General features: G+C 45.8%; 1 protein-coding gene across 5 annotated transcripts in view; it reads right to left on the minus strand.

Annotated features, from left to right (window-relative positions):
* Positions 1-204: 204 nt before the first annotated feature.
* Positions 205-23,786, minus strand: part of LOC139548310 (protocadherin Fat 3-like) — a 333,023-nt gene continuing 309,441 nt past the window's right edge. For 2 of the 5 annotated variants that reach the window (XM_071357913.1, XM_071357911.1), the window contains 14 exons: positions 23,785-23,786; positions 23,411-23,608; positions 21,486-22,287; positions 18,926-19,060; positions 18,510-18,667; positions 17,380-17,604; positions 15,620-15,863; positions 12,581-12,734; positions 9,655-9,928; positions 8,884-9,334; positions 8,223-8,336; positions 6,381-6,440; positions 4,514-4,549; positions 205-3,300 (listed from right to left, as the gene is read on the minus strand). The exon at positions 23,785-23,786 is cut by the window's right edge and continues 142 nt beyond it. In XM_071357913.1, the coding sequence (XP_071214014.1) occupies positions 2,603-3,300; positions 4,514-4,549; positions 6,381-6,440; positions 8,223-8,336; positions 8,884-9,334; positions 9,655-9,928; positions 12,581-12,734; positions 15,620-15,863; positions 17,380-17,604; positions 18,510-18,667; positions 18,926-19,060; positions 21,486-22,287; positions 23,411-23,608; positions 23,785-23,786 (3,551 nt within the window). In that variant the 3' untranslated portion in view covers positions 205-2,602. The remainder of the gene's footprint in view (positions 3,301-4,513; positions 4,550-6,380; positions 6,441-8,222; positions 8,337-8,883; positions 9,335-9,654; positions 9,929-12,580; positions 12,735-15,619; positions 15,864-17,379; positions 17,605-18,509; positions 18,668-18,925; positions 19,061-21,485; positions 22,288-23,410; positions 23,609-23,784) is intronic. The other 3 variants (XM_071357916.1, XM_071357914.1, XM_071357912.1) reach the window with 2 other exon arrangements.

Genomic DNA, 23,786 nt, shown 5'->3' on the forward strand with positions numbered 1-23,786 from the left:
GAACAATGAAAAAATGCAGTGGAATTGGCTTGGAGGTCAGAGTTGAGTTTAGAGCAATATGTGATACTTGCATATAAATCTGTAATTATATCAAGTTACCTTGGAAACAAGTTACCTCGCAAACCTTTTACAGTTAATCAAGTTTAGTCCATTCTGTAACATCATAGGCAAACTTTTTCCATTGCATTGAGGAAGAATTTAGACTTGGTTTGATCAAGAACCTTTTTATTTTCAGCATTGATTTAAAAAACAAAAAAGCAGTTAAAAATAACTAATTTTGTAAACTTAATTGCTGCAGTTAGATTAGATATATTTTAATACTACCTAAAATAATTCAAAAAGAACAGAAACCAGAGAAAGATATTAAACAAAAAAGAAAACCCCCAGGGATGTAATGTAATGCAGGTTTTGTACATGTAATACTGTGGAAGACCACCCAGTCTATTGAAAGGCTATTTATCTTTTAAAGCAAAGGTTCATAAAATAAAAAAAAGACTTTAGTTGAAATGCGACCGGAGGAGGGGAGCTGAGGTTAAATGATTGATTTATCATGGTCTCTTACAGTCCACATTCACATCAAACACAAGAAACTCAAAGAAAGTCAGTCAGAATTGCAATTCAATATCTACAAAATCAGCATTTAAACAACCTAGCTATCTATGTACACTGTACAAAGATTTTAACACAAACTTACATCTTTTACAAAAAAAATCTTGCCTGACTGGATCAGGCATATTATATTCCAAAACAACTCCAAGTCCAATACAACTCCAAGTCCAATACGACGCTGTTTTGTTATCTGTCCAGATGTGTGTAGAATACAAGTCCAAAATACAAGTCCAAAACTCATCTGTTTTGTTATCTGTCCAGATGTGTAGAATAAAGCCGATGTTAGCCTTTGTTTATTTTAGTTTTTAAGCAGACAGAACCAAAATGTAACACTGCAACTGACAAGACCCATGATGCAACACTGCCTAGCCGCTGTGATTGGTATGGGATGCTACATTATTATATTATTTTCCCAGAATGCATTTGCATTGTGCATGGACCCTACTTCTCATCTATCAGTCAGTCTATTGCTGTTATGGCTTTGGGAAATTCTGGAGTGACTCTATGAAACCTGCTCAGTGCAAAACAACATGGGAAGAAGGAAATCAAATAAAAGACATTGAGCTGCATGCTGGGAAATGTAATAGCTCAAGCACACTCAATGTGAATTGTCAATTTTCAATGTCTATTTGAAAATCAGGGACTTTTGTGAAAAAACAATTACTAACACAAAAATTCCTCAGTGCTTATTATGCTAATTTCACTGGCCCAGAATTTACATATTATCATAATGCCCTTTGGAGGATTTCAATAATATAGCATGTTTCATGTAATAATCATGAACACATAAAACATCAAAAGATACTAGTGCAAAACAATAAAGATCATATCATTAAAGCAAAATGAGCGACTTGGCAGGATAGCAGTTTAGCATGCGGTGGGACAGAAGGATGGCTAAACTCTCATGGCTTCACAGGTCTGATTTCGGGGGAGGAGGTCTGGACTAAGGGTAATATTAAACATATTCCACATCAATCCAAATAGCATTCTTAGAGTGGATAATAAAAAACATATCTTCTTCTTCCATTTCCATTGCACCACTATGGTCATTTTACTATTTCACAAATTCTGTACAGGTTATGTATGAGCGGATTTGTACAAAATAAAAAAACTAGGGGGAAAAAAAGACACAAATCTGACAGGGGGGAGTTCCCCCCCAAGTGAATTGCATCGTGGTTAGGGGAAAGTCCATTGGGTCTCTGTGGGTGAGCAGGTGTAGTGAGAGGTGGGACAGGGGAGCTGTGTGGAGCGTGCAGCTAACAATCACATCCACTATGACAGAGAAGGCCATATCACAGTACTGACCATTCAATTACAATATTGTCCCTTTAATTTTTTCCCCAAACATTCTTAATATTTTGTTTATTGATTAGCTCATCCATTTTCTCTGCAGTTGTCTCTTCAAAAGTTTGTATTTTTTTCACTTTAATCTTTCTTATTCACATTCTCACCCTGTTTTCATTCCTACTCAACATATCTGGTAGGCTTTATGTTCCTGCTATGGAAGAGTATAACACTCAGCTGACCTTGACACGGGCCACTGCTAGGGTAGTGGCTATGATCATAACCAGCTATAGGTACTAACGTGACAAAACACATTGCTTTCCATTGTATGCGGCTTATTATCTTAAGGGGTAGTGGCTTAAGGGTAGTGGTTAAGGGTAGTGGCTTGGAATGAGGGAAACTAATTTAAGGATAAAGCCTGCAATGGGTGAAGTGGTTTATCCATGTGTATGTGACCAATACAATTGGATTTGATTTAATTTAAGGTTAGTGTTTACAATGGCAGTGGTTGAAGGGTTAGGGTGGGTACTGTTTTGATAACGTAGCCACTAGCTAGCAGTGTGTCCATTATACACCAATCATTCCTCTTTGAGCAAGGACCTCCATCTCTCATAACTCCAGCTCGACACACTACTCTAACTGTCTCTGTTCTGCTCTCCTGCCCATCCCGTCCCCTAGCCAGTACTCTTGTCCCCACGGTGGGGCCCAGTCAGACCTCAGTCTGTTGCTGCATCTCTACGGTGTATGTCCCACCCCGGTGGAGCTCATCCATACTGTCAAAGTCACTACCGCCCGCCTCCGAGTCGTCAAAGCCGCAGGGCGCCGACAGGTCCGAGGCCGATGACGCGTTCACCGACAACCTCATATTCAGCGACACATTATCTTCCACGTCCCCGCCTCCCGGGGTGATCACCCTACCCACAAAAGTGCTGAACTCCTCCCCTCCGGGCCCGCCTTGCCCCGCCTCCCCCAGGGGCAGCTGGTGTGGGGGCAGGTATTGGCTGGGGTGGAAGTGTGGGCGGGGAGACCTGTGGCGTCCGGTGCTGTCACTACCACTCCCACTCAGGGTGCTCTCCTTGGAGGCGGGCTGGGTAGTGGGAAGGGTGTCGTAGGGGTGCCCCTGGTACTCCTCCAAGGGAGTGGGGAGGGGAGGAGGGAGCTGGTCCTGGGTCAGAAACTCCTCCTCATGGGGAGGGGGGAAGTCACTGTCGATGTCGTAGCCCCCGAGGTAGTAGTCTGACTCCAGCTCCCGGGCGCTGCTCCCCAGGCGAGAGCTGCCCCCCAGTCGGGAGGCTGAGGCAACCATGTCTCCGTGGCCCCCTAGGCCGCTGGCCTCGTAACTGGGCACCTCTTCGATGTCGGGTAGCCGTGAGTTGGGCATCCAGTCAGACGTGTCCCAGTGATATGCTGGAGGAGGGAGAGACAGTTAGATTACATTTAGCAAACGCAGTCTCTGCCAACATGCCCGATGGACAGTTCAAATCTGAAGGTCCATCAGTTAGTGGACAACTACAGTCTCTCTGCAGAGGTCCATCGGGCATGTTAGTGGACCACTACAGTCTCTCTGCAGAGGTCCATCGGGCATGTTTGTAGACAACAAAAACACAGTTAGATGTCAACCATAGTACGGGGAACATCCGGTACAGGGAACATGTTAGCTGTGTTTGAAGGTTTCACAACATGCAAGAGGGAGGCCTGGGAACGTCAGGGGTCACAGGTCAACAGGTCATAGCATGCCAGGGTTCAGGAGGAGTCAGGGTGGCACTTCGGAACAGCCAAGCCATGGTGAGAGATCAGCGGTTACTCACCGATGGGATCATTCAAAGTAAAAAAACACATCACAGCTTGATATACTTCCACATGTTAACAAGACTGTTTCACAAAGCATTAAACTGTAAAATACTAAAGAAAAACTAAGAAAGGAAAAACAAACAGTACGCGCATCAAAGGAAATGACAAAACCAAAGTGAGAAACACTAAAAAGTTGTATCCATCCTGACAAGTTCAAGAAAAGCTTCAGACAACAAATCTCAACAAAGCAACGTCAACGAGGACAAACTCATTAAAAGCAGTAGAAACGTCAGTCACATGGAGTAACAATGAAACAACACACTCGGTGGGATGCAATGGGATGTAAATGCAATGCAGTGAGAGGATCAACCATAACATGTCACGGGCAGCAGGCGAAAGCAAAGGAAAGCCAAAATTGGCCAAACTGTGAAGGGACGGCAGTGAGGTGCGTTGGAGAGTCAGAGAAGCCTCTCCACCCTGGCAACGTGACATCTCCAAGGATGCATCAGGGTTGCTCAGTCAGCAGAACAATACTGTGACTGGGGCTAACACATGCTGGGGTGTGTGTGTGTTGGCAGGGGGCCAGGAGTAACAAATCACACAAACACAGTGAACTGGGATGGAGACTGAGAAGAGGGGGGTGCAGTGAGATGGAGAGTGAGAGAAAGGGAGAGAGAGGATGAGAGAAGGAAGAGGGAGCGAGAGAGGGAGAGAGAGAAATGAAAAGAGAGAAGAAAGGAGCTAGGTGAGAGAGTGAGATTAAGAGGGAGAGAGAAGTAAAGGGAGTGAGTGATGTGAGATGAAGAATAAAGAGGGGGAAGGGGGTCACCTCTGTTGTAGCTCTGACCTTGGTCCATGACTGACACTGTCAGGTGGGAGAACAGGAGAAGAGAGCGCTTTAGCGTGTTAGCGTGTGTTTGTGTTTGTGTTAGAGGTGCCAAACAGGTGTTGGCACGGATTAGGACCGGACCATATGAGATTTGAGGGGGGTAATATGTCAGTTTCTTTATGTACATGTAATATGTCAGTTTCTTTATGTACGTGTAATATGTCAGTTTCTTTATGTACGTGTAATATGTCAGTTTATTTATGTACGTGTAATATGTCAGTTTCTTTATGTACGTGTAATATGTCAGTTTCTTTATGTACGTGTAATATGTCAGTTTCTTTATGTACGTGTAATATGTCAGTTTATTTATGTACGTGTAATATGTCAGTTTCTTTATGTACGTGTAATATGTCAGTTTCTTTATGTACGTGTAATATGTCAGTTTCTTTATGTCTGTGTAATATGTCAGTTTATTTATGTACGCGTAATATGTCAGTTTCTTTATGTACATGTAATATGTCAGTTTCTTTACGTACAGTAGGTGTAATATGTCCGTTTATTTATGTACGTGTAATATGTCAGTTTATTTATGTACGTGTAATATGTCAGTTTCTTTATGTACGTGTAATATGTCAGTTTATTTATGTACGTGTAATATGTCCATTTATTTATGTACGTGTAATATGTCCATTTATTTATGTACGTGTAATATGTCAATTTATTTATGTACGTGTAATATGTCAATTTATTTATGTACGTGTAATATGTCAATTTATTTATGTACGTGTAATATGTCAATTTATTTATGTACGTGTAATATGTCAGTTTATTTATGTACGTGTAATATGTCCGTTTATTTATGTACGTGTAATATGTCCGTTTATTTATGTACATGTAATATGTCAGTTTATTTATGTACGTGTCATATGTCAGTTTATTTATGTACGTGTAATATGTCAATTTATTTATGTATGTGTAATATGTCAGTTTATTTATGTACATGTAATATGTCAGTCTCTTTATGTACGTGTAATATGTCAGTTTCTTTATGTATGTGTAATATGTCAGTTTATTTACGTATGTGTAATATGTCAGTTTATTTACGTATGTGTAATATGTCAGTTTATTTATGTACGTGTAATATGTCCGTTTATTTATGTACATGTAATATGTCAGTTTATTATGTACATGTAATATGTCAGTTTATTTATGTACATGTAATATGTCAGTTTATTATGTACATGTAATATGTCAGTTTATTTATGTACATGTAATATGTCAGTTTCTTTATGTACATGTAATATGTCAGTTTCTTTATGTACAGTATGTGTAAAATGTCAGTTTCTTTATGTACAGTATGTGTAAAATGTCCGTTTCTTTATGTACAGTATGTGTAATATGTCAGTTTCTTTATGTACAGTATGTGTACTATGTCAATGCACATGTTGAGTTAAACTCTGATTCAGCCCTGACCTTTTGTCAGCCTGTCCCCATGAACCCCTGGTGTGTGTGTGTGTGTGTGTGTGTGTGTGTGTGTGTGTGTGTGTGTGTGTGTTGAGGCTTTCCACTTCAACACATGGGTTCCATGTAAGCTAGGTATTTGGATGTGTACTGAAAATATAAAGCCTACAGTATGTGTGTACATTGAGATTACATACAAGCCATGTATTTTACACCATAGCTGAAGTACACGATCTTCAAACAACAGCACTGTCATGGTATTGTCATGGATAGCATTGTCATGGATAGCATTGTCATGGATAGCATTATCATGGCATCTCATAGAGAGAGAGAGATAAGTACAGGGAGAAGTAAAGAGAGTGTCAGAAGGATAGAGAGAGTGAGAAGGGTGGATGAGACATGGTACCTTCGTTTTCAATAGTGTCGACTGCATCATTGACCAGTCGAATAACGGTCACTATGGAGGCTTGTTGGAGAGAAGCAGAGGGAGGAGACACGATTTGAGACACAGGAAGTTGACAACAGGCTCCCAGGAAACAGAGCTACTATTGGCTGAAGATGGGATAAACACTAGGGCCGTGTAGTATGGGAGGTGTCTGATCAAAAGCTACATATGGAACCAGGGTGCTATCTAGATCTCAAAAGGGGTTTTAGGCTTTCCACATAGGAGAACCCTTTAGAGAACACCTTTCGGTTCCAGGTTAGAACTCTTTTGGGTTCCGTGTAGAACCATTTCCAATGAGGGTTCTACATGGAACCCGAAAGGGTTCTTTCTACTTACCTGGAACCAAAAAAGAGTGTAGGAGGGGACTAACATAATCTAGTATTGGAGAGTATCCCCAGCAAGAAAACACACACACACGCACGCACGCACACGCACACACACTTCCATTTACACATGTAAACATGAGGTAGGGCTGTGTTCAGAGAGACGAGAGCTAGATTGTTCAATTATGTTTTGAAGACATTCAGTGAAAATCAGATAAATACAAAAATAACAAGAAAGAGAAAGAAAGAAAATGGAATTAACATAATAATGACATCAGATCATATCCACTGGAGCGGTCGTTCGCACTGAATGGTCTGCTTCAAACTGTTCTGTGGCCTGATTGGCTAACATCACAGACAGCTATGTGAAATGTGATCATATTGACAGTGAAGCGGTTCCATTAATTATGAATGAATGAAGCTTCAATGTTGATACGTCAACATTGCATTTCAGCTATGTAGTCTAGTACATAGTAGCAACACACTATGATTATGTAGATTCACCATGGTGACAGCAGTGATTTTTGCAGGATGATCTGAGTGATCCATGTTGATCCAGAATTAACAACTTATAGGCTATTTCTCTAAGTAAAAACAACTACTACTGACATTTTTCCAATATCAAAACTCCACAAAGTCCACAACAACACATAAACACATAAACAACATAACAATACAAAACACAGATAACACAACACATAAACAACCACCTAAAACCTGAACTGGCTTCTGCCAACAATTGGAACTGGAGCATCAACGACTATAACCATAGAACGCCACGGAAGAGAACAACATGTGTTTGAATTCATAATGATGAAACGATGACAAGTTAACAAACACAACACAGCTGTGTGGATGGAAGCGTAATGTAATTTCTCTTAGGCCAGCTTGCTGTCTGTCTGCACACTCTCTCACTTCCAAATTAAAACACAATTTGACAGGTGTGGAAATTAAAAAGTTAACAAAATCACTAGAATAAAAACGAGAAAAAAAACTCCAGGAATTAACACGGACAAATGATATTAAACACATGTAAACAATAAATCAACATGATTTGGGGACAAATAAACTAACACTGGATGTTAGTGTTTCCTGAAACACTTTTATAACACAGCAAGAGTAAATGCATTTGTTGGAGAGGGTTTAGGAAACAATAAAACACTGTAGAAATTCCCAAAGTTATTGTTGTTGTTAATCACAGCATCTCTTTACTAATGCCCTTCCCCAAACCACCTCTGACTCCACCCCTTGTCCCCCATCTCTTTGGTGTTTGCCAATCTAAAGGGACTGTTATTGAAGCAATATGGTCATAGCAATGTGCTTTAGGGAGCTTTGGCCATAATGCTTTCACATCTGGTTACTCTGAATCTGCCGTCATTAAAGGGTTATGAGGGGTTGTTAAGGGTTGTTATCGGACCAGACGGTAGACTAGCTCACTGTCGGCCAGAAAGAGTTACGAGAAAGGCGGGGCATGTCTTACCGTTGTCATCGCAAGAGTCGGACTGGAAGGAGCTCAGTGATTGGACCTCAGAGTTGCTGCCCTTGTTACTCCCTGAGAAACAGGTCATCTCTTCGCCCATATCTACCATTTTACCTGCAGGGAGAGGTCAGAGGTTAGAGGTCAGAGGAAGTTGGGAGCAGGCCAGGGAGAGTTGGCCCTCTGCAAGGTTAGTCACAGAAGAACACAGGCTCTTTCGTACCAGGGCTGTCTTTGTTGAGGCACACATCACACACACCTCGGCTCCAGTGACAACAATGATGGCACGGAGAGCTAGAAGTACCCCACACCCACAAACACACACCCACACACACATGCACACACACACACACTCTTATGATTTGGGAATCAAAGCCAGCTCATAATTATGATGGTTTTGATAAACTGAACGTGATGCAGTCTGACTATAGTTCAGTGTAATATGAATATGAATATGGAAATGGTACAACAATTCCCTCCCCCTCAAGGGTTCCTGGAAAAGAGATTCACTTGGAGGGATACACATTCACAAACGAACATTTGAATATATGCATGAATGCACACACACAAGACAAAAACAAACACGTATGAACAAACCACACACAAACAGGTTCAAACGCATCATACTATGCCCCCCCCCCCCCCCCCACGCACACACACTGACCCTCGTCGCTGTCCCAGGGGCTCTTGCGGATGGAATCACAGTCGGAACGGCAGGGCGAGACAGGTGGTAGGTTGGGTGCCACGCTGCACACCACCACCCCTCTCCGCATCGTGCCTCCCAGAATCCTGGGTGACTCTGGGTGGAAGGTGCTCATCTCATTGTGTTCCACGCCTCTCCCGTCCGCCATCTTCTCCAGCGTGGACCGTGGGTCGCCTTGAAAACAGGGTGTGTACGCCATGGGCCTCACAGGCACCTGGGGCGGGCCGATCATTCCGGCTCCTCCCCCTATCACCGTGGCGCACAGCCCCGCTTCGGCGTACAGGTTCAAGGGGTCTCCCGGCATGCAGCGCAGGGTCTTGAACTGAACCCCATTGGCCTTGTTTAACAGAGCTGCTGTTGCTGGATCTTGGACCAGTGTCAAGTTGTTACGGGAGTAGTTCTTCTGGAACACCTGGAGACAAAATGTTTTTATTGTATGTCTTGTAAAACAATATATAGTATTACAGATGTAGGATCTTACAGCAACTGTAAATGTGAATTAATATGTGGATTACAATTTATGGACATTTTTGTTGGGGTTGCTAAAAATTTTCATAAGAGAAAATCAAGCCTGAAATTTCAAAGTGGAAATAATACATTTCAGAAGCCTTTTAAACGTCAAATACAAAACAAGTAAAAAATGTCTCTTGCAACAGGGTGATCAAATTAAGATCCTACATCTGTAAAAAATAAAAACACACAAGAATAAATCAAACAATACAATACAGATACCTTCTTGCGGAAGGCGATGAAGAGGATGATGAGGCTGACGATGACGAAGAGGACAACAGCGATGCCGATCAGTTCTTCTTTCCCCAGCACGGCGTGTCCAGCCTGCATGTCTGGGACCACCACGGGCCGCAGGCCGCAGCGCTGGCCCACAAAGCCCGCCGTGCAGTTACAGTAGAACGAGCCGTGCGTGTTAACGCACACACCGCCGTTCTCGCATTCTGCCTCGCCGCCCGTGGCTCTGCCCCTCTCACACTCGTTTACATCCTCCTCACACCTGGAGAGGGTGAATGGAGGAACGGGGGCAGAGGGGTTGTTAAAACTCAGTTTGGTAATTAGTTTGGATAGTTTGACTTACAGATGCCTCTAGAGAAAATACACTCCAAAAATGATCCTTGAAGTAGGCGAATATCAATACATCAGAATGTTTAATAAACTGTTACATACAGATAGTTTGTGGGTCATTTAATAGTTGACTGACTAAAAGTGAGGAAGACTCTCCTTTCATTTGGAGGTGGGAGGAAAGTGACGTAGAGAGGGAGATAGAGGACAGCTCAGGGACTCCTAGTCTCATATGCTCACTATTAAATAACAACCACACTGAGATTGACTTTCCTGATCTTCCTCATCTGAAATGAAAATGGCTTTGATGATGGAACACAAGCTTCTGGCGTGTGTGTTTGTGTGTGTGTGTGTGTGTGTGTGTGTGTGTGTGTGTGTGCGTGTGTATGTGTGTGTTGGTTAGTTTGTGTGTGTGTTGGTTTGTTTGTGTGTGTGTGTTGCAGCGAGTAAGAAAAGTGTATACATGAGTGAGCGTGTGGCTTTGTATCTTAGCCTTGATTTCTAATGTAACACAGTGGAACACCCCTAAACCCCCTGGAGAGAAGGAGACAAGCAGAATGAAATGTCATCTTTACTCTTTCAACTCTTTGAGTGAATCTTAAACAGGCTGCAGGCAGCTTGGGGCTCTGGCTCTTCTGCTCATCTGCCTATCACTGTAGAGAAAAGCTGGTTTATACGGCCACCTAGTGAGAATGATGAGGCATTGCGTTCACAGAGGGCTTTATTACATACTTTATATATGACATACTTTATATTATATCTACTACTTGGGCCAGTAAGCAGCTGAACCAGCTAAAACAAACAGCTAATTTAAAAGGTGGGTGTTTATGTGTGTGAGTGAGTGAGTTAAAGGGTGTTGTTGTGTCTGTCATATTCTGTATGTCTGAGACAGTCAACTCCATGGGTATGTGTTCAGGACAGGAGTGTGTTGGCGTGCATACTGTATATACAGTGGGGCAAAAAAGTATTTAGTCAGCCACCAATTGTGCAAGTTCTCCCACTTAAAAAGATGAGAGAGGCCTGTAATTTTCATCATAGGAACACTTCAACTATGACAGACAAAATGAGAAAAGAAAATCCAGAAGATCACATTGTAGGATTTTTAATGAATTTCTTTGCAAATTATGGTGGAAAATAAGTATTTGGTCAATAACAAAAGTTTCTCAATACTTTGTTATATACCCTTTGTTGGCAATGACAGAGGTCAATCGTTTTCTGTAAGTCTTCACAAGGTTTTCACACACTGTTGCTGGTATTTTGACCCATTCCTCCATGCAGATCTCCTCTAGAGCAGTGATGTTTTGGGGCTGTTGCTGGGCAACACGGACTTTCAACTCCCTCCAAAGATTTTCTATGGGGTTGAGATCTGGAGACTGGCTAGGCCACTCCAGGACCTTGAAATGCTTCTTACGAAGCCACTCCTTCGTTGCCCGGGCAGTGTGTTTGGGATCATTGTCATGCTGAAAGACCCAGCCACGTTTCATCTTCAATGCCCTTGCTGATGGAAGGAGGTTTTCACTCAAAATCTCACGATACATGGCCCCATTCATTCTTTCCTTTACACGGATCAGTCGTCCTGGTCCCTTTGCAGAAAAACAGCCCCAAAACATGATGTTTCCACCCCCATGCTTCACAGTAGGTATGGTGTTCTTTGGATGCAACTCAGCATTCTTTGTCCTCCAAACACGACGAGTTGAGTTTTTACCAAAAAAGTTATATTTTGGTTTCATCTGACCATATGACATTCTCCCAATCTTCTTCTGGATCATCCAAATGCTCTCTAGCAAACTTCAGACGGGCCTGGACATGTACTGGCTTAAGCAGGGGGACACGTCTGGCACTGCAGGATTTGAGTCCCTGGCGGCGTAGTGTGTTACTGATGGTAGGCTTTGTTACTTTGGTCCCAGCTCTCTGCAGGTCATTCACTAGGTTTCCCCGTGTGGTTCTGGGATTTTTGCTCACCGTTCTTGTGATCATTTTGACCCCACGGGGTGAGATCTTGCGTGGAGCCCCAGATCGAGGGAGATTATCAGTGGTCTTGTATGTCTTCCATTTCCTAATAATTGCTCCCACAGTTGATTTCTTCAAACCAAGCTGCTTACCTATTGCAGATTCAGCCTTCCTAGCCTGGTGCAGGTCTACAATTCTGTTTCTGGTGTCCTTTGACAGCTCTTTGGTCTTGGCCATAGTGGAGTTTGGAGTGTGACTGTTTGAGGTTGTGGACAGGTGTCTTTTATACTGATAACAAGTTCAAACAGGTGCCATTAATACAGGTAACGAGTGGAGGACAGAGGAGCCTCTTAAAGAAGAAGTTACAGGTCTGTGAGAGCCAGAAATCTTGCTTGTTTGTAGGTGACCAAATACTTATTTTCCACCATAATTTGCAAATAAATTCATTAAAAATCCTACAATGTGATTTTCTGGATTTTTTTTCTCATTTTGTCTGTCATAGTTGAAGTGTACCTATGGTGAAAAGTACAGGCCTTTCTCATCTTTTTAAGTGGGAGAACTTGCACAATTGGTGGCTGACTAAATACTTTTTTGCCCCACTGTATACAGTGTGATCATTAGTGTGATATTAACTCACGTGGTGCCCTGGAACCCTCTCCTGCAGCTGCAGAGGAAAGCGTTGCCGATGGCTTTGCACACACCACTGTTGAGGCAGGGGTTAGGAACGCAAGCTGTGATCTCTGTCTCACAGCGCCCTCCAGTGTACTGGGGACTGCAGCTACAGGCAAAACCTAATACACAGAGAGAAGAGGCAAAGGGACAGGAAAGGACAGGAATAAAAAGGGAGAGAGAGAGAAGGACAGAGAGAGTGGGAGAGAGAGAGAGAATGAAACATTAGCAGAGAGAGAAGGACAGAGAGAGTGGGAGAGAGAGAGAGAGAGAATGAAACATTAGCAGAGAGAGAAGGACAGAGAGAGTGGGAGAGAGAGAGAGAATGAAACATTAGCAGAGAGAGAAAAGAGACAGAGAGTAAAAAGAAAAAAGGAAGGAGAGTAAATTAAGTACTTTTACATTTGAGTCATTAAGCAGATGCTCTTACCGGTGGGAGACTTACAGTTAGTGCATTAATCTTAAGATAGCTAGGTGGGACAACCACATATCACATTAAGTACATTTTCCCTCAATTAAGTTGCTATCAGCAAAGTCAGAGCTAGTATGGGGGGTGTAAAATGAAGTATTCTGCATACAGGTTTAGTAGTGCTATAATTCAACAAAGCAGTCAGACCATCATAGCAGATTCAGAACACACACACACTCCAACACACACACATTTACACTCCATCACACACACACACACACACACACACACACACACACACACACACACACACACACACTCCATCACACACACACTCCCACTCCATCACACAAACACTCCTACTCCATCACACACTCCCACTCCATCACACAAACACTCCTACTCCATCACACACTCAACACTCCAACACACACACACACACACACACACACACACACACACACACACACACACACACACACACACACACACACACACACACACACACACACACACACACACACACACACACACACACACACACACACTCCATCACACTCACAATCCATCACACACACAGGAATGCGTTCAGTGCTGTAGAGACTAGTGTGTGCATTGTTTGAGCTTTGGCGGCGGTGCCAGGAATAGTTGGCATGGGGTTGACGAGAGTTTGCCAGCCTAAACATCAACACACACACACCTCTGGGAAATCACACGGGTACACACACACACCTAGAGGCTCATGCAACTGGGAAATCACACTGACACACACACACAATCACAAACACACACACCACTAGGAAAACGCAGGGAAATGTCACTGTGTTTATCGACACAGCGCAGACAGACACACACGCACACACAGTGGGATACCGGAATACATACACACACACGCTCCGATAACCTTTACACAAAGGTCGGGTGTGCCAAAAACAGGGGACCATGACAAGCCCCAGAATGCCGTGCTCTTTTCAGAGTGCTCCGCAATGCGAGTGGGGAGACCGGGAAAGACCAACACAGGGGAGCGTTAAGTCACTCTCTCTGTGTTGAGTCTTGGCCTCGATGTGTTAAGTCAGCACATTAAGTCAAGGGGTCACCCTGCTGAGTCCAGGCAGGGAATTTCGATAGAGATGACATTTAACCAGGCTTCCCCATTGACTCCAGTAAAATGCCAACGTCTTGAGCCCTGGCGGTAGTCTGATTTTAAAACGATACGATTTGTTCATGTAGGTCTTTTGAGTTCAGGCAAAAGGAGAAGAGATATGAACAGACAAAAAAAACGAAGAGCAACTCGAGAGATATGACGACACAAAGAGAGGAAGATAAGGACAGAGAGAAGGTAACACGATCAGGCAGACAAAAAGAGAAAGAAAGAGAGAGCGAGAGACAGAGAGAAAGAGAGAAATAGAGAGAGAAATAGAGAAATGACCCCTCCACCATTAGTGCATTCACTGTCAGACCACAGACACCATTGTCAGATCACAGTCAGATCAACGTGTTTCTGAAGAAATTAACCGGCAATATTAATTTTAAAAAACTGCCCAATAAACTCTACAACATAAACCAATCGTATAGATGGGCTCCAGACAGTGCAGAGAGAGAGAGAGAGAGAGAGAGAGACAGAGAGAGAGACAGAGACAGAGACAGAGACTGAGACAGAGAGAGAGAGAGAGAGAGAGAAGGAAAGAGAGAGAGAGAGATAGAGAGACAGAGACAGAGAGTGAGTCAGAGAGAGAGCGAGTCAGAGACAGAGAGAGAGAGACAGAGACAGAGAGCGAGTCAGAGAGAGAGCGAGTCAGAGAGAGAGCGAGTCAGAGACAGAGAGAGAGCGAGACAGAGACAGAGAGAGACAGAGACTGAGACAGAGACTGAGACAGAGAGAGAGAGAGAGAAGGAAAGAGAGAGAGAGAGAGAGAGAAAGAGAGAGAGAGAGAGAGAACAGAAGTGATGAAGGAGTCACAGTCCCACCTTTGGAAAAAACAGTGGGTCAAGGTCAGTTTAATTAGGAGTTCATTATGGATTAATAATAGAATAACGTTGAGGGGAGATCCAGATCCCTGGAGAGGTTATAGTCTGCCAGCTGGCACAGATCATCATCCATCACCCTGATGACCTCCAAGTAAAACGCTAATCAATCAAACAATCAATCAGGAAATCAGTGTGTGTATTGTGGACACTAATGGTCACCAATAATCTTTGTCCTCGAGAGCTACAGGGTGGTGGAGGCTTTTGTTCCAACCCAGGCTGTTTGTTTCACACACACAACTGAGGAGGCTGTTAGGATGAGCAATAGGAGGACAGGCTCATTTTAATGGCTGGATTGTAATAAATAAAAGGATATCAAACACATCAAACATATCGAAAACCACATTTGACCCTGTTCCATTAATTCCATTTCAGCAATTACAATGAGCCCGTCCTCCTATAGCTCCTCCCACCAGCCTCCTCTGGTGTGCGCACGCACGCACGCACGCACGCACGCACGCACGCACGCACGCACGCACGCACGCACACACACACACACACACACACACACACACACACACACACAACCTCTTGTGACCGCATCTATTTCCTCTTGCAGTTCTCCAGACTCACCACCGGAGGGCAGGCTGGTGCAGGTGGCTCCGTGGAGGCAGGGCTGTTTCAGGCAGGCGTCGGGGTAGAGAACACAGCCCAGCTTCAGCTCTGTCAGGCCCACCACCTCAGCATAGCGACTCCTCTTGTTCTGCAGGGGCAGCTCGTTGTTGTTGAGCATCACAGAGTCCAGGCAGCCCTGGAAACCATCCGTCACCCGAGGACCCTTCTTGTCTGTCAGGCTGCGAGAGTTAGGAGGCTGGACCTGAGGGGAGAGGAGAGACTTATGTATACATACAAACATTCAAACAAATACTGTATATAAATAGGTATAGCACACAAACTATAATATCAAACCAGAATACCAAGCTTTTTCATGTTGTTTTCTGAATATGGAGCAAGTCATGTTCAGACAACAATTTGAAAGACAAAGATTTTGATCCCCAAATACACTAAATACAGTACATTCATTTATACACACACAGGCTGTCTTCCTCAGAGCTTCCTATCTAACGCTTCCCATCCAGAGCCTCCTATCTAGAGCTTCCAATCCAGAGTTTCCTATCTAACGCTTCCCATCCAGAGCCTCCTATCCAGAGCTTCCTATCCAGAGCTTCCGATCTAATGCTTCCCATTCAGAGCCACCTATCCAGAGCTTCCTATCTAGAGCATCCTTTGCAGAGCTTCCTACCAGAGTTTCCTATCTAACGCTTCCCATCCAGAGCCTCCCATCCAGAGCCTCCTATCCAGAGCTTCCCATCCAGAGCCTCCTATCCAGAGCTTCCTATCTAACGCTTCCCATCCAGAGCCTCCTATCCAGAGCTTCCTTTGCAGAGCTTCCTACCAGAGCTTCCTATCCAGAGTTTCCTATCTAATGCTTCCCATCCAGAGCCTCCTATCCAGAGCCTCCTATCCAGAGCTTCCTTTGCAGAGCTTCCTATCTAGAGCTTCCTACCAGAGCTTCCTATCCAGAGCTTCCTATCCAGAGCTTCCTATCTAATGCTTCCCATCCAGAGCCTCCTATCCAGCGTTTCCTATCTAACACTTCCCATCCAGAGCCTCCTATCCAGAGCTTCCTATCAAGAGCTTCCTATCCAGAGTTTCCTATCTAATGCTTCCCATCCAGAGCCTCCTATCCAGAGCTTCCTATCAAGAGCTTCCTATCCAGAGCTTCCTATCTAGAGCTTCCTTTGCAGAGCTTCCTAACAGAGCTTCCTATCCAGAGCTTCCTATCCAAAGCTTCCTATCTAGAACTTCCTATTTAGAGCTTCCTATACAGAGCTTCCCGTCGAGAGCTTCCTATCCAGAGCTTCCTATCCAGCGTCTTGTGTTGTGTTCCTCACTCTAACTAGATTAAATTGGTAAGAGCACTATAGAGAAACACTATACTTACACATACAAATCCATAACGCTTTGAGATGCAAAACACACATCAGCCACGCCCAAACAAACATATCAGTGTCCCTATAACACACAACCCCCCCACTCTGAAAAAATCTGTCACACGCACACCTACATGTTTAACAATTAATTTACATTCAAAATCCTATTTTCTCTAATCCCTAACCCTAACCTAACTCCTAACTCTACTTCTAACCCTAACCCTAATTGTAACCCTAAACCTAACCCCTGAACCTAAAATAGCCTTTTTCCTTGTGTGGACTGGAGAAATGACCCCAATTTTCCTTGTTTTACTATCCTTGTGATTACTTCTGGTCCCCACAAGGATAATAAAACCAAAAACACACACACACACCCCTTCACCTCCACAGAAAGCCCACCTGTGCTCCAAAGTAGATAGACCCATCTGCCCCTAGTGGTTGGAAGCTTGGTGGTCCTCTCCTCCTCTCCACATAGCTGTCGTCCAGAGACAGACTGGTGAAGTTACGGTTGATCTCCAGAGTCACCGTGTGCCAGTTCCCATCGTTGATGGGCCTCCCAGAGATACCCAGCATACCAGGGCTGTTCCCACAGTCCAGCTGGAACCACAGTTTACCCTCCTCTAGCTGTCAATCACAACAAGATAGGCAGGATTTAGACACAGACGAGTGGCTTAGCTTCAGGTAATAACAAGGGTGGATCGTGCTGTGGGTATCCAGACTATCCATGCATGTGTACAGTGTGTGTACCTTGAATATAAAACAGTAGGCTGATCACGTCTGTCTGTTATGTTCAGTATAGTACAGGGATTAGCATGTCTAGGTGTGTACCTTAAACAGGGGTCAGCAAGTGTACGTGTGTGTGTGTACCAGTGTGTGTGTGTGTGTGTGTGTGTGTGGGTACCTTCAGTATAGTGCAGGGGTCAGAGTGTGTGTGTGTGGGTACCTTCAGTATGGTGCAGGGGTCAGTGTGTGTGTGTGTGTGTGTGTGTACCTTCAGTATGGTACAGGGGTCAGTGTGTGTGTGTGTGTGGGTACCTTCAGTATAGTGCAGGGGTCAGTGTGTGTGTGTGGGTACCTTCAGTATAGTGCAGGGGTCAGTGTGTGTGTGGGTACCTTCAGTATGGTGCAGGGGTCAGTGTGTGTGTGTGTGGGTACCTTCAGTATAGTGCAGGGGTCAGAGTGTGTGTGTGGGTACCTTCAGTATGGTGCAGGGGTCAGTGTGTGTGTGTGTGGGTACCTTCAGTATGGTACAGGGGTCAGTGTGTGTGTGTGTGTGGGTACCTTCAGTATAGTGCAGGGGTCAGTGTGTGTGTGGGTACCTTCAGTATAGTGCAGGGGTCAGTGTGTGTGTGGGTACCTTCAGTATAGTGCAGGGGTCAGAGTGTGTGTGTGGGTACCTTCAGTATGGTGCAGGGGTCAGTGTGTGTGTGTGTGGGTACCTTCAGTATGGTACAGGGGTCAGTGTGTGTGTGTGTGTGGGTACCTTCAGTATAGTGCAGGGGTCAGTGTGTGTGTGTGTGTGTGGGTACCTTCAGTATAGTGCAGGGGTCAGAGTGTGTGTACATGATGATTCCTCTGCTCTGTAGAGTTCTGATTCTCAGTCCCAGCTTCATCTCTCCTGTCCTTCCTCCATCAGACACTTTATACTTGATATAGCTGTTCCCTGAGAAACTCAGAGACGTGTGACCTGTATACACACACACACACACACACACCCACACACACACACACACACACACACACACACACACACACACACACACACACACACACACACACACACACACACACACACACACACACACACACACACACACACACACAAATGCAGAGTCAGAGCACGTACACACACACACACACATGCATGATTGAACACATTTGGAATTTTCTATTTGCATCCACAAATTACACCACATTTACAAAGGATCCAAACATTCAAAAGCACCTGCACACTCTCCTAGTTTCCCTGGTGGACACTGGCAGGCGTACGGTACTCTGGTGCCCTCTGTGCCCACACACTGCATGTCTCCTGGGCAGGGCTGCTCATCACACAACTCTGAGGCTGGGGGACAGCTACCATCTGAGGGAGGGAGAGAGAGGACGGAGAGACAGGAGGGAGAGAGAGGAGGGAGAGAGAGAGAGAGAGAGAGAGAGAGAGGAAGGAGAGAGAGAGAGAAAGAAGATGACCAAGAGAGAGAGAGGAGGGAGGGATAGAGAGAAAGAAAGAAGAGGAGCGAGAGAGAGAGGAGAGAGGAGGGAGGGAGGGAGGGAGAGAGAGGAGGGAGGGAGAGAGAGAGGATGGAGAGGAGGGAGAGAGAGAGAGGAGGGAGGGATAGAGAGAAAGAAAGAAGAGGAGCGAGAGAGAGAGAGAGAGGAGAGATGAGGGAGGGGGAGAGAGAGGAGGGAGAGAGATGAGGGAGAGAGGAGGGAGAGAGAGAGAGCGAGAAGATGAGCGAGAGAGAGAGGAGGGAGGGATAGAGAGAAAGAAAGAAGAGGAGCGAGAGAGAGAGGAGAGAGGCGGGAGGGAGAAAGGGAGGGAGAGAGAGGGAGGAGGGAGAAAGAGGAGGGAGAGAGAGAGAGAGATAAGAGGAGCGAGAGGGAGAGAGAGAGAGGAGGGAGGGAGGGAGGGAGGGAGAGCGAGAGGAGGGAGGGAGAGAAAGAAAGAAGAGGAGCGAGAGGGAGAGAGAGAGAGAGAGAGGGGGGAGGGAGAGAGAGAGGAGGGAGAGAGAGAGGAGGGAGAGAGAGAGATAAGAGGAGCGAGAGGGAGAGAGAGAGAGAGGAGGGAGGGCGAGAGAGAGGAGGGGGGAGGGGAGGGAGGGAGGTGAGGGAGGGAGAGAGAGAGGAGGGAGAGAGGAGGGAGGGAGAGAGAGAGAGAGAGGAGGAAGAGAGAGGAGGGAGAGAGAGAGGGAGAGAGAGAGAGGAGGGAGAGAGAGAGAGAGAGAGAAGAGGAGTGAGAGAGAAGAGGGAGGGAGAGAAGGAGAGAGAGAGAGGAGGGAGGGAGAGAGAGATGATGGAGAGAGAGAGAGAGGAGGGAGGGAGAGAGAGAGAGAGAAAGAAAGAAATAAAGAAGAGGAGCGAGAGAGGAGAGAGGAGGGAGGGAGAGAGAGAAAGAGAGAGAGAGGAGGGATGAGAGAGAGAGAGAAAGAAGAGGGAGGGAGGGAGAGAGGAGAGAGAGAGGAGGGAGGGAGGGAGAGAGAGAGAGAGAGGAGGGAGGGAGATAGAGAGAGAAAGAAAGAAAGAAAGAAGAGGAGCGAGAGAGGAGAGAGAGAGAGAGGAGGGAGGGAGAGAAATAAAGAAAGAAAGAAGTGGATCGAGAGAGAGGAGAGAGAGAGGAGGGAGAGAGCGAGAGGAGGGAGAGAGAGAGAGAGAAGAGGAGTGAGAGAGAGGAGGGATGGAGAGAGAGAAAGGAAGAAGTGGAGCGAGAGAGAGGAGAGAGAGAGGAGGGAGGGAGAGAGAGAGAGAGGAGGGAGAGAAATGAGGGAGGGAGAGAGAGAGAGAGAGAGAGAGAGAGGAGGGAGAGAGAGGAGGTAGAGAGAGAGAGGAGGGAGAGAGAGAGAGAGAAGAGGAGCGAGAGAGGAGGGAGGGAGAGAAAGAAAGAAGAGGGGCGAGAGAGAGAGGAGAGAGAGGAGGGAGGGAGAGAGAGAGAGAGAGGAGGGAGAGAAAGATGAGGAGCGAGAGAGGAGAGAGAGAGGAGGGAGGGAGAGAGAGAGAGAGAGAGGAGCGAGGGAGAGAGAGAAAGAGGAGGGATGAGAGAGAGGAGCGAGAGAGAGAGGAGAGAGAGGAGGGAGGGAGAGAGAGAGAGAGGAGGGAGGGAGAGTGCGAAAGAAAGAAGAGGAGCGAGAGAGAGAGGAGAGAGAGAGAGGAGGGAGGGAGAGAGAGATGTGAGTGGTGAAACAAAGGAGAGAAAGGAAGAGTGAGGGGAATGGGGAGGTAGAAAGAGAGACAGGAGGGGAGAGATTAAGGGATTGAGAGAGAGGGAGGAAGGGGAAGAGGTTAACACAACATGAAAGGAAAAGAGAAGAGAAGGAGAGGGTGTGAAACAGAGCGAGACAGGAGACAGAGGGTAGAAGGAGGAAGGGAACGAGAAGCGTGAAACGAGAGAAAGGAAGAAAAGAAAGGATGAATAAAGAGAGCAAGAGAGGACAAGTTAATTTAGGGTTATTCAGAGTAGAGGCAGCCAAATCCTCTGTCCCCAGGAGACGTGCTAATCACGTTAGCCACAACATGCTAATTCAATCTACTGGGGGGTCTAATCCCAGGGGTAAATACACACTCAAGATGCCATCAGCTTTCTATCAGTATTTATACAATCAGACAGAGTGGTTGTTACAGTGCAGATCATGCAGACGTCAACAATGTCTATGCCTAATGTACAGCTCTCTAAAGGATACTTTGTGACACTCTAGTTTGTGTGTATGTTGCTGTATGAGTATGTGAGTGCATCACGATGCATATACATTGATATGATACATGGGTGTAGCATATCTGTGTGTGCAGGTCCTCACCAGTGCAGGTGCAGCGTGTGGTCCTGTGGAAGCGTGGCGACACAAAGCTAACCCTGGGTGTGCTGTAGGTGATGAGAGCGTGAGAGTCCAACACAATGCTCTGCTCACACTGGGCCCCACGACACTCAAGCCCAGAACAGTTCTTATCCAAGATGGCCGACACCCTCAGCACTTCCTCCAGCTGCCTCCGGGAGGCGCTCAGCTTCTGGGTCAGGTACGCTGCCTTGTAGAACCCTCCCCCAGCCGTCTCCACAGCAACCAGCAGATCCAGCTGACTGGTCCCGCCCACGGGCTGCAGACTGAGCACGTGCAGCGCGTCCTGCTTCTGCGTTGCCGCGGCAACCTTCAGGACTTTCACCACGTTTTTTAGATGTGTTGCCACGAAGTCGTGGGGTTGCACACTCTCAAAACGCACCGTCACTGCCTCGCGCAGCATCTCTGGCGATGCCTGCTCCACGTGCACGCTCACAGCCACGGGCACGGCGAAGCGTCCGTCACTCACGCTGGCGTTGAGGGAGTAGCGACCGGCATCCAGGCCACCCAGGGCTATGATCTTACCGTCTCTCGGACTGATCTTAAAGAGGGAGCGTTGAGACGGAGGGGCGTGGCCGAAGGTCAGGGCATCGTAGGGGTCTGCGTCAGTGGCGTGCAGCTGGCCGATGACTCCTCCAGGAAACTCGTCCTCCATGGTGATGATGTGGACCTCCAGGGGTAGCGCTACGGGCCGGTGAAGGCTCTCCTCAATCACACGCACCGTCAGGATAGAGGAGGAGGACAGACGGGGCTTACCTGAGTCCCTTACCTGGAAGTAGGGGGAGGAGGGGAGAAGCAAAGGGTTAACACAGAGCCAAAAAACATCCATCACAATGTAACCCCATGTGTGATTTAATAACACAGACCTTCCAGAAGATTGCTGGTTGTAAGACCTGGTGTTAATTAACACTAACAGGGTTGTAAGACATGGTGCTAACAGCAACAGGGTTGACACGCTGGTTGTAAGACATGGTGCTAACACTAACAGGGTTGAACAGCAGGTTGTAAGACATGGTGCTAACACTAACAGGGTTGAACAGCAGGTTGTAAGACATGGTGCTAACAGTAACAGGGTTGACCAGCTGGTTGTAAGACATGGTGCTAACAGTAACAGGGTTGACCAGCTGGTTGTAAGACATGGTGCTAACAGTAACAGGGTTGACCAGCTGGTTGTAAGACATGGTGCTAACAGTAACAGGGTTGACCAGCTGGTTGTAATACCTGGTGTTAACAGGGTGGACCAGCTGGTTGTAAGACATGGTGCTAACAGTAACAGGGTTGACCAGCTGGTTGTAAGACATGGTGTTAACACTAACAGGGTTGACACGCTGGTTGTAAGACATGGTGCTAACAGCAACAGGGTTGACCAGCTGGTTATAAGAAATGGTGTTAACAGTAACAGGGTTGACCAGCTGGTTGTAAGACATGGTGTTAACACTAACAGGGTTGACACGCTGGTTGTAAGACATGGTGCTAACAGCAACAGGGTTGACCAGCAGGTTATAAGAAATGGTGTTAACAGTAACAGGGTTGACCAGCTGGTTATAAGAAATGGTGTTAACAGTAACAGGGTTGACCAGCAGGTTGTAAGACATGGTGCTAACACTATCAGGGTTGACCAGCAGGTTGTAAGACATGGTGCTAACAGTAACAGGGTTGACCAGCAGGTTGTAAGACATGGTGCTAACAGTAACAGGGTTGACCAGCAGGTTGTAAGACATGGTGCTAACAGTAACAGGGTTGACCAGCAGGTTGTAAGACATGGTGCTAACAGTAACAGGGTTGACCAGCTGGTTGTAAGACATGGTGCTAACAGTAACAGGGTTGACCAGCAGGTTGTAAGACATGGTGCTAACAGTAACAGTAGAGATTATGTAAAATGGCCTTCTTACCTGGACCTGGATGACATACTCCATGGCCAAGTCCCTCCTAAACACCTGATTGGCTAGCAGAGTTCCATCCCACTCCAGTGTAAACTCTCCACCCTCATTCCCTGATAATATGCGGAACTCAAAGGGTGGGCCGTTATGGGAGGAGTCCTGGTCTATGACGGACAGCTGGAGAATGCTGGTGCCGATGGGCTTATTCTCCTGTGATTGGACAATACAAGAAGGGAAATGAGATTAGATGCAAGACGGTGTGTGTGTGTGTGTGTGCGCTTCTCCTGTAAGAAGGGATATGTGTGTGAATATCTATGTCTATGTGGATGTAAGTGTGTATGAAGTTCATTGGCCATCTGAGCTGTCAATCATGTGAGTAACAGTACCT

Source organism: Salvelinus alpinus, chromosome 21 (assembly GCF_045679555.1).
Source record: "Salvelinus alpinus chromosome 21, SLU_Salpinus.1, whole genome shotgun sequence".
Taxonomy (NCBI): Eukaryota; Metazoa; Chordata; class Actinopteri; order Salmoniformes; family Salmonidae; genus Salvelinus; species Salvelinus alpinus.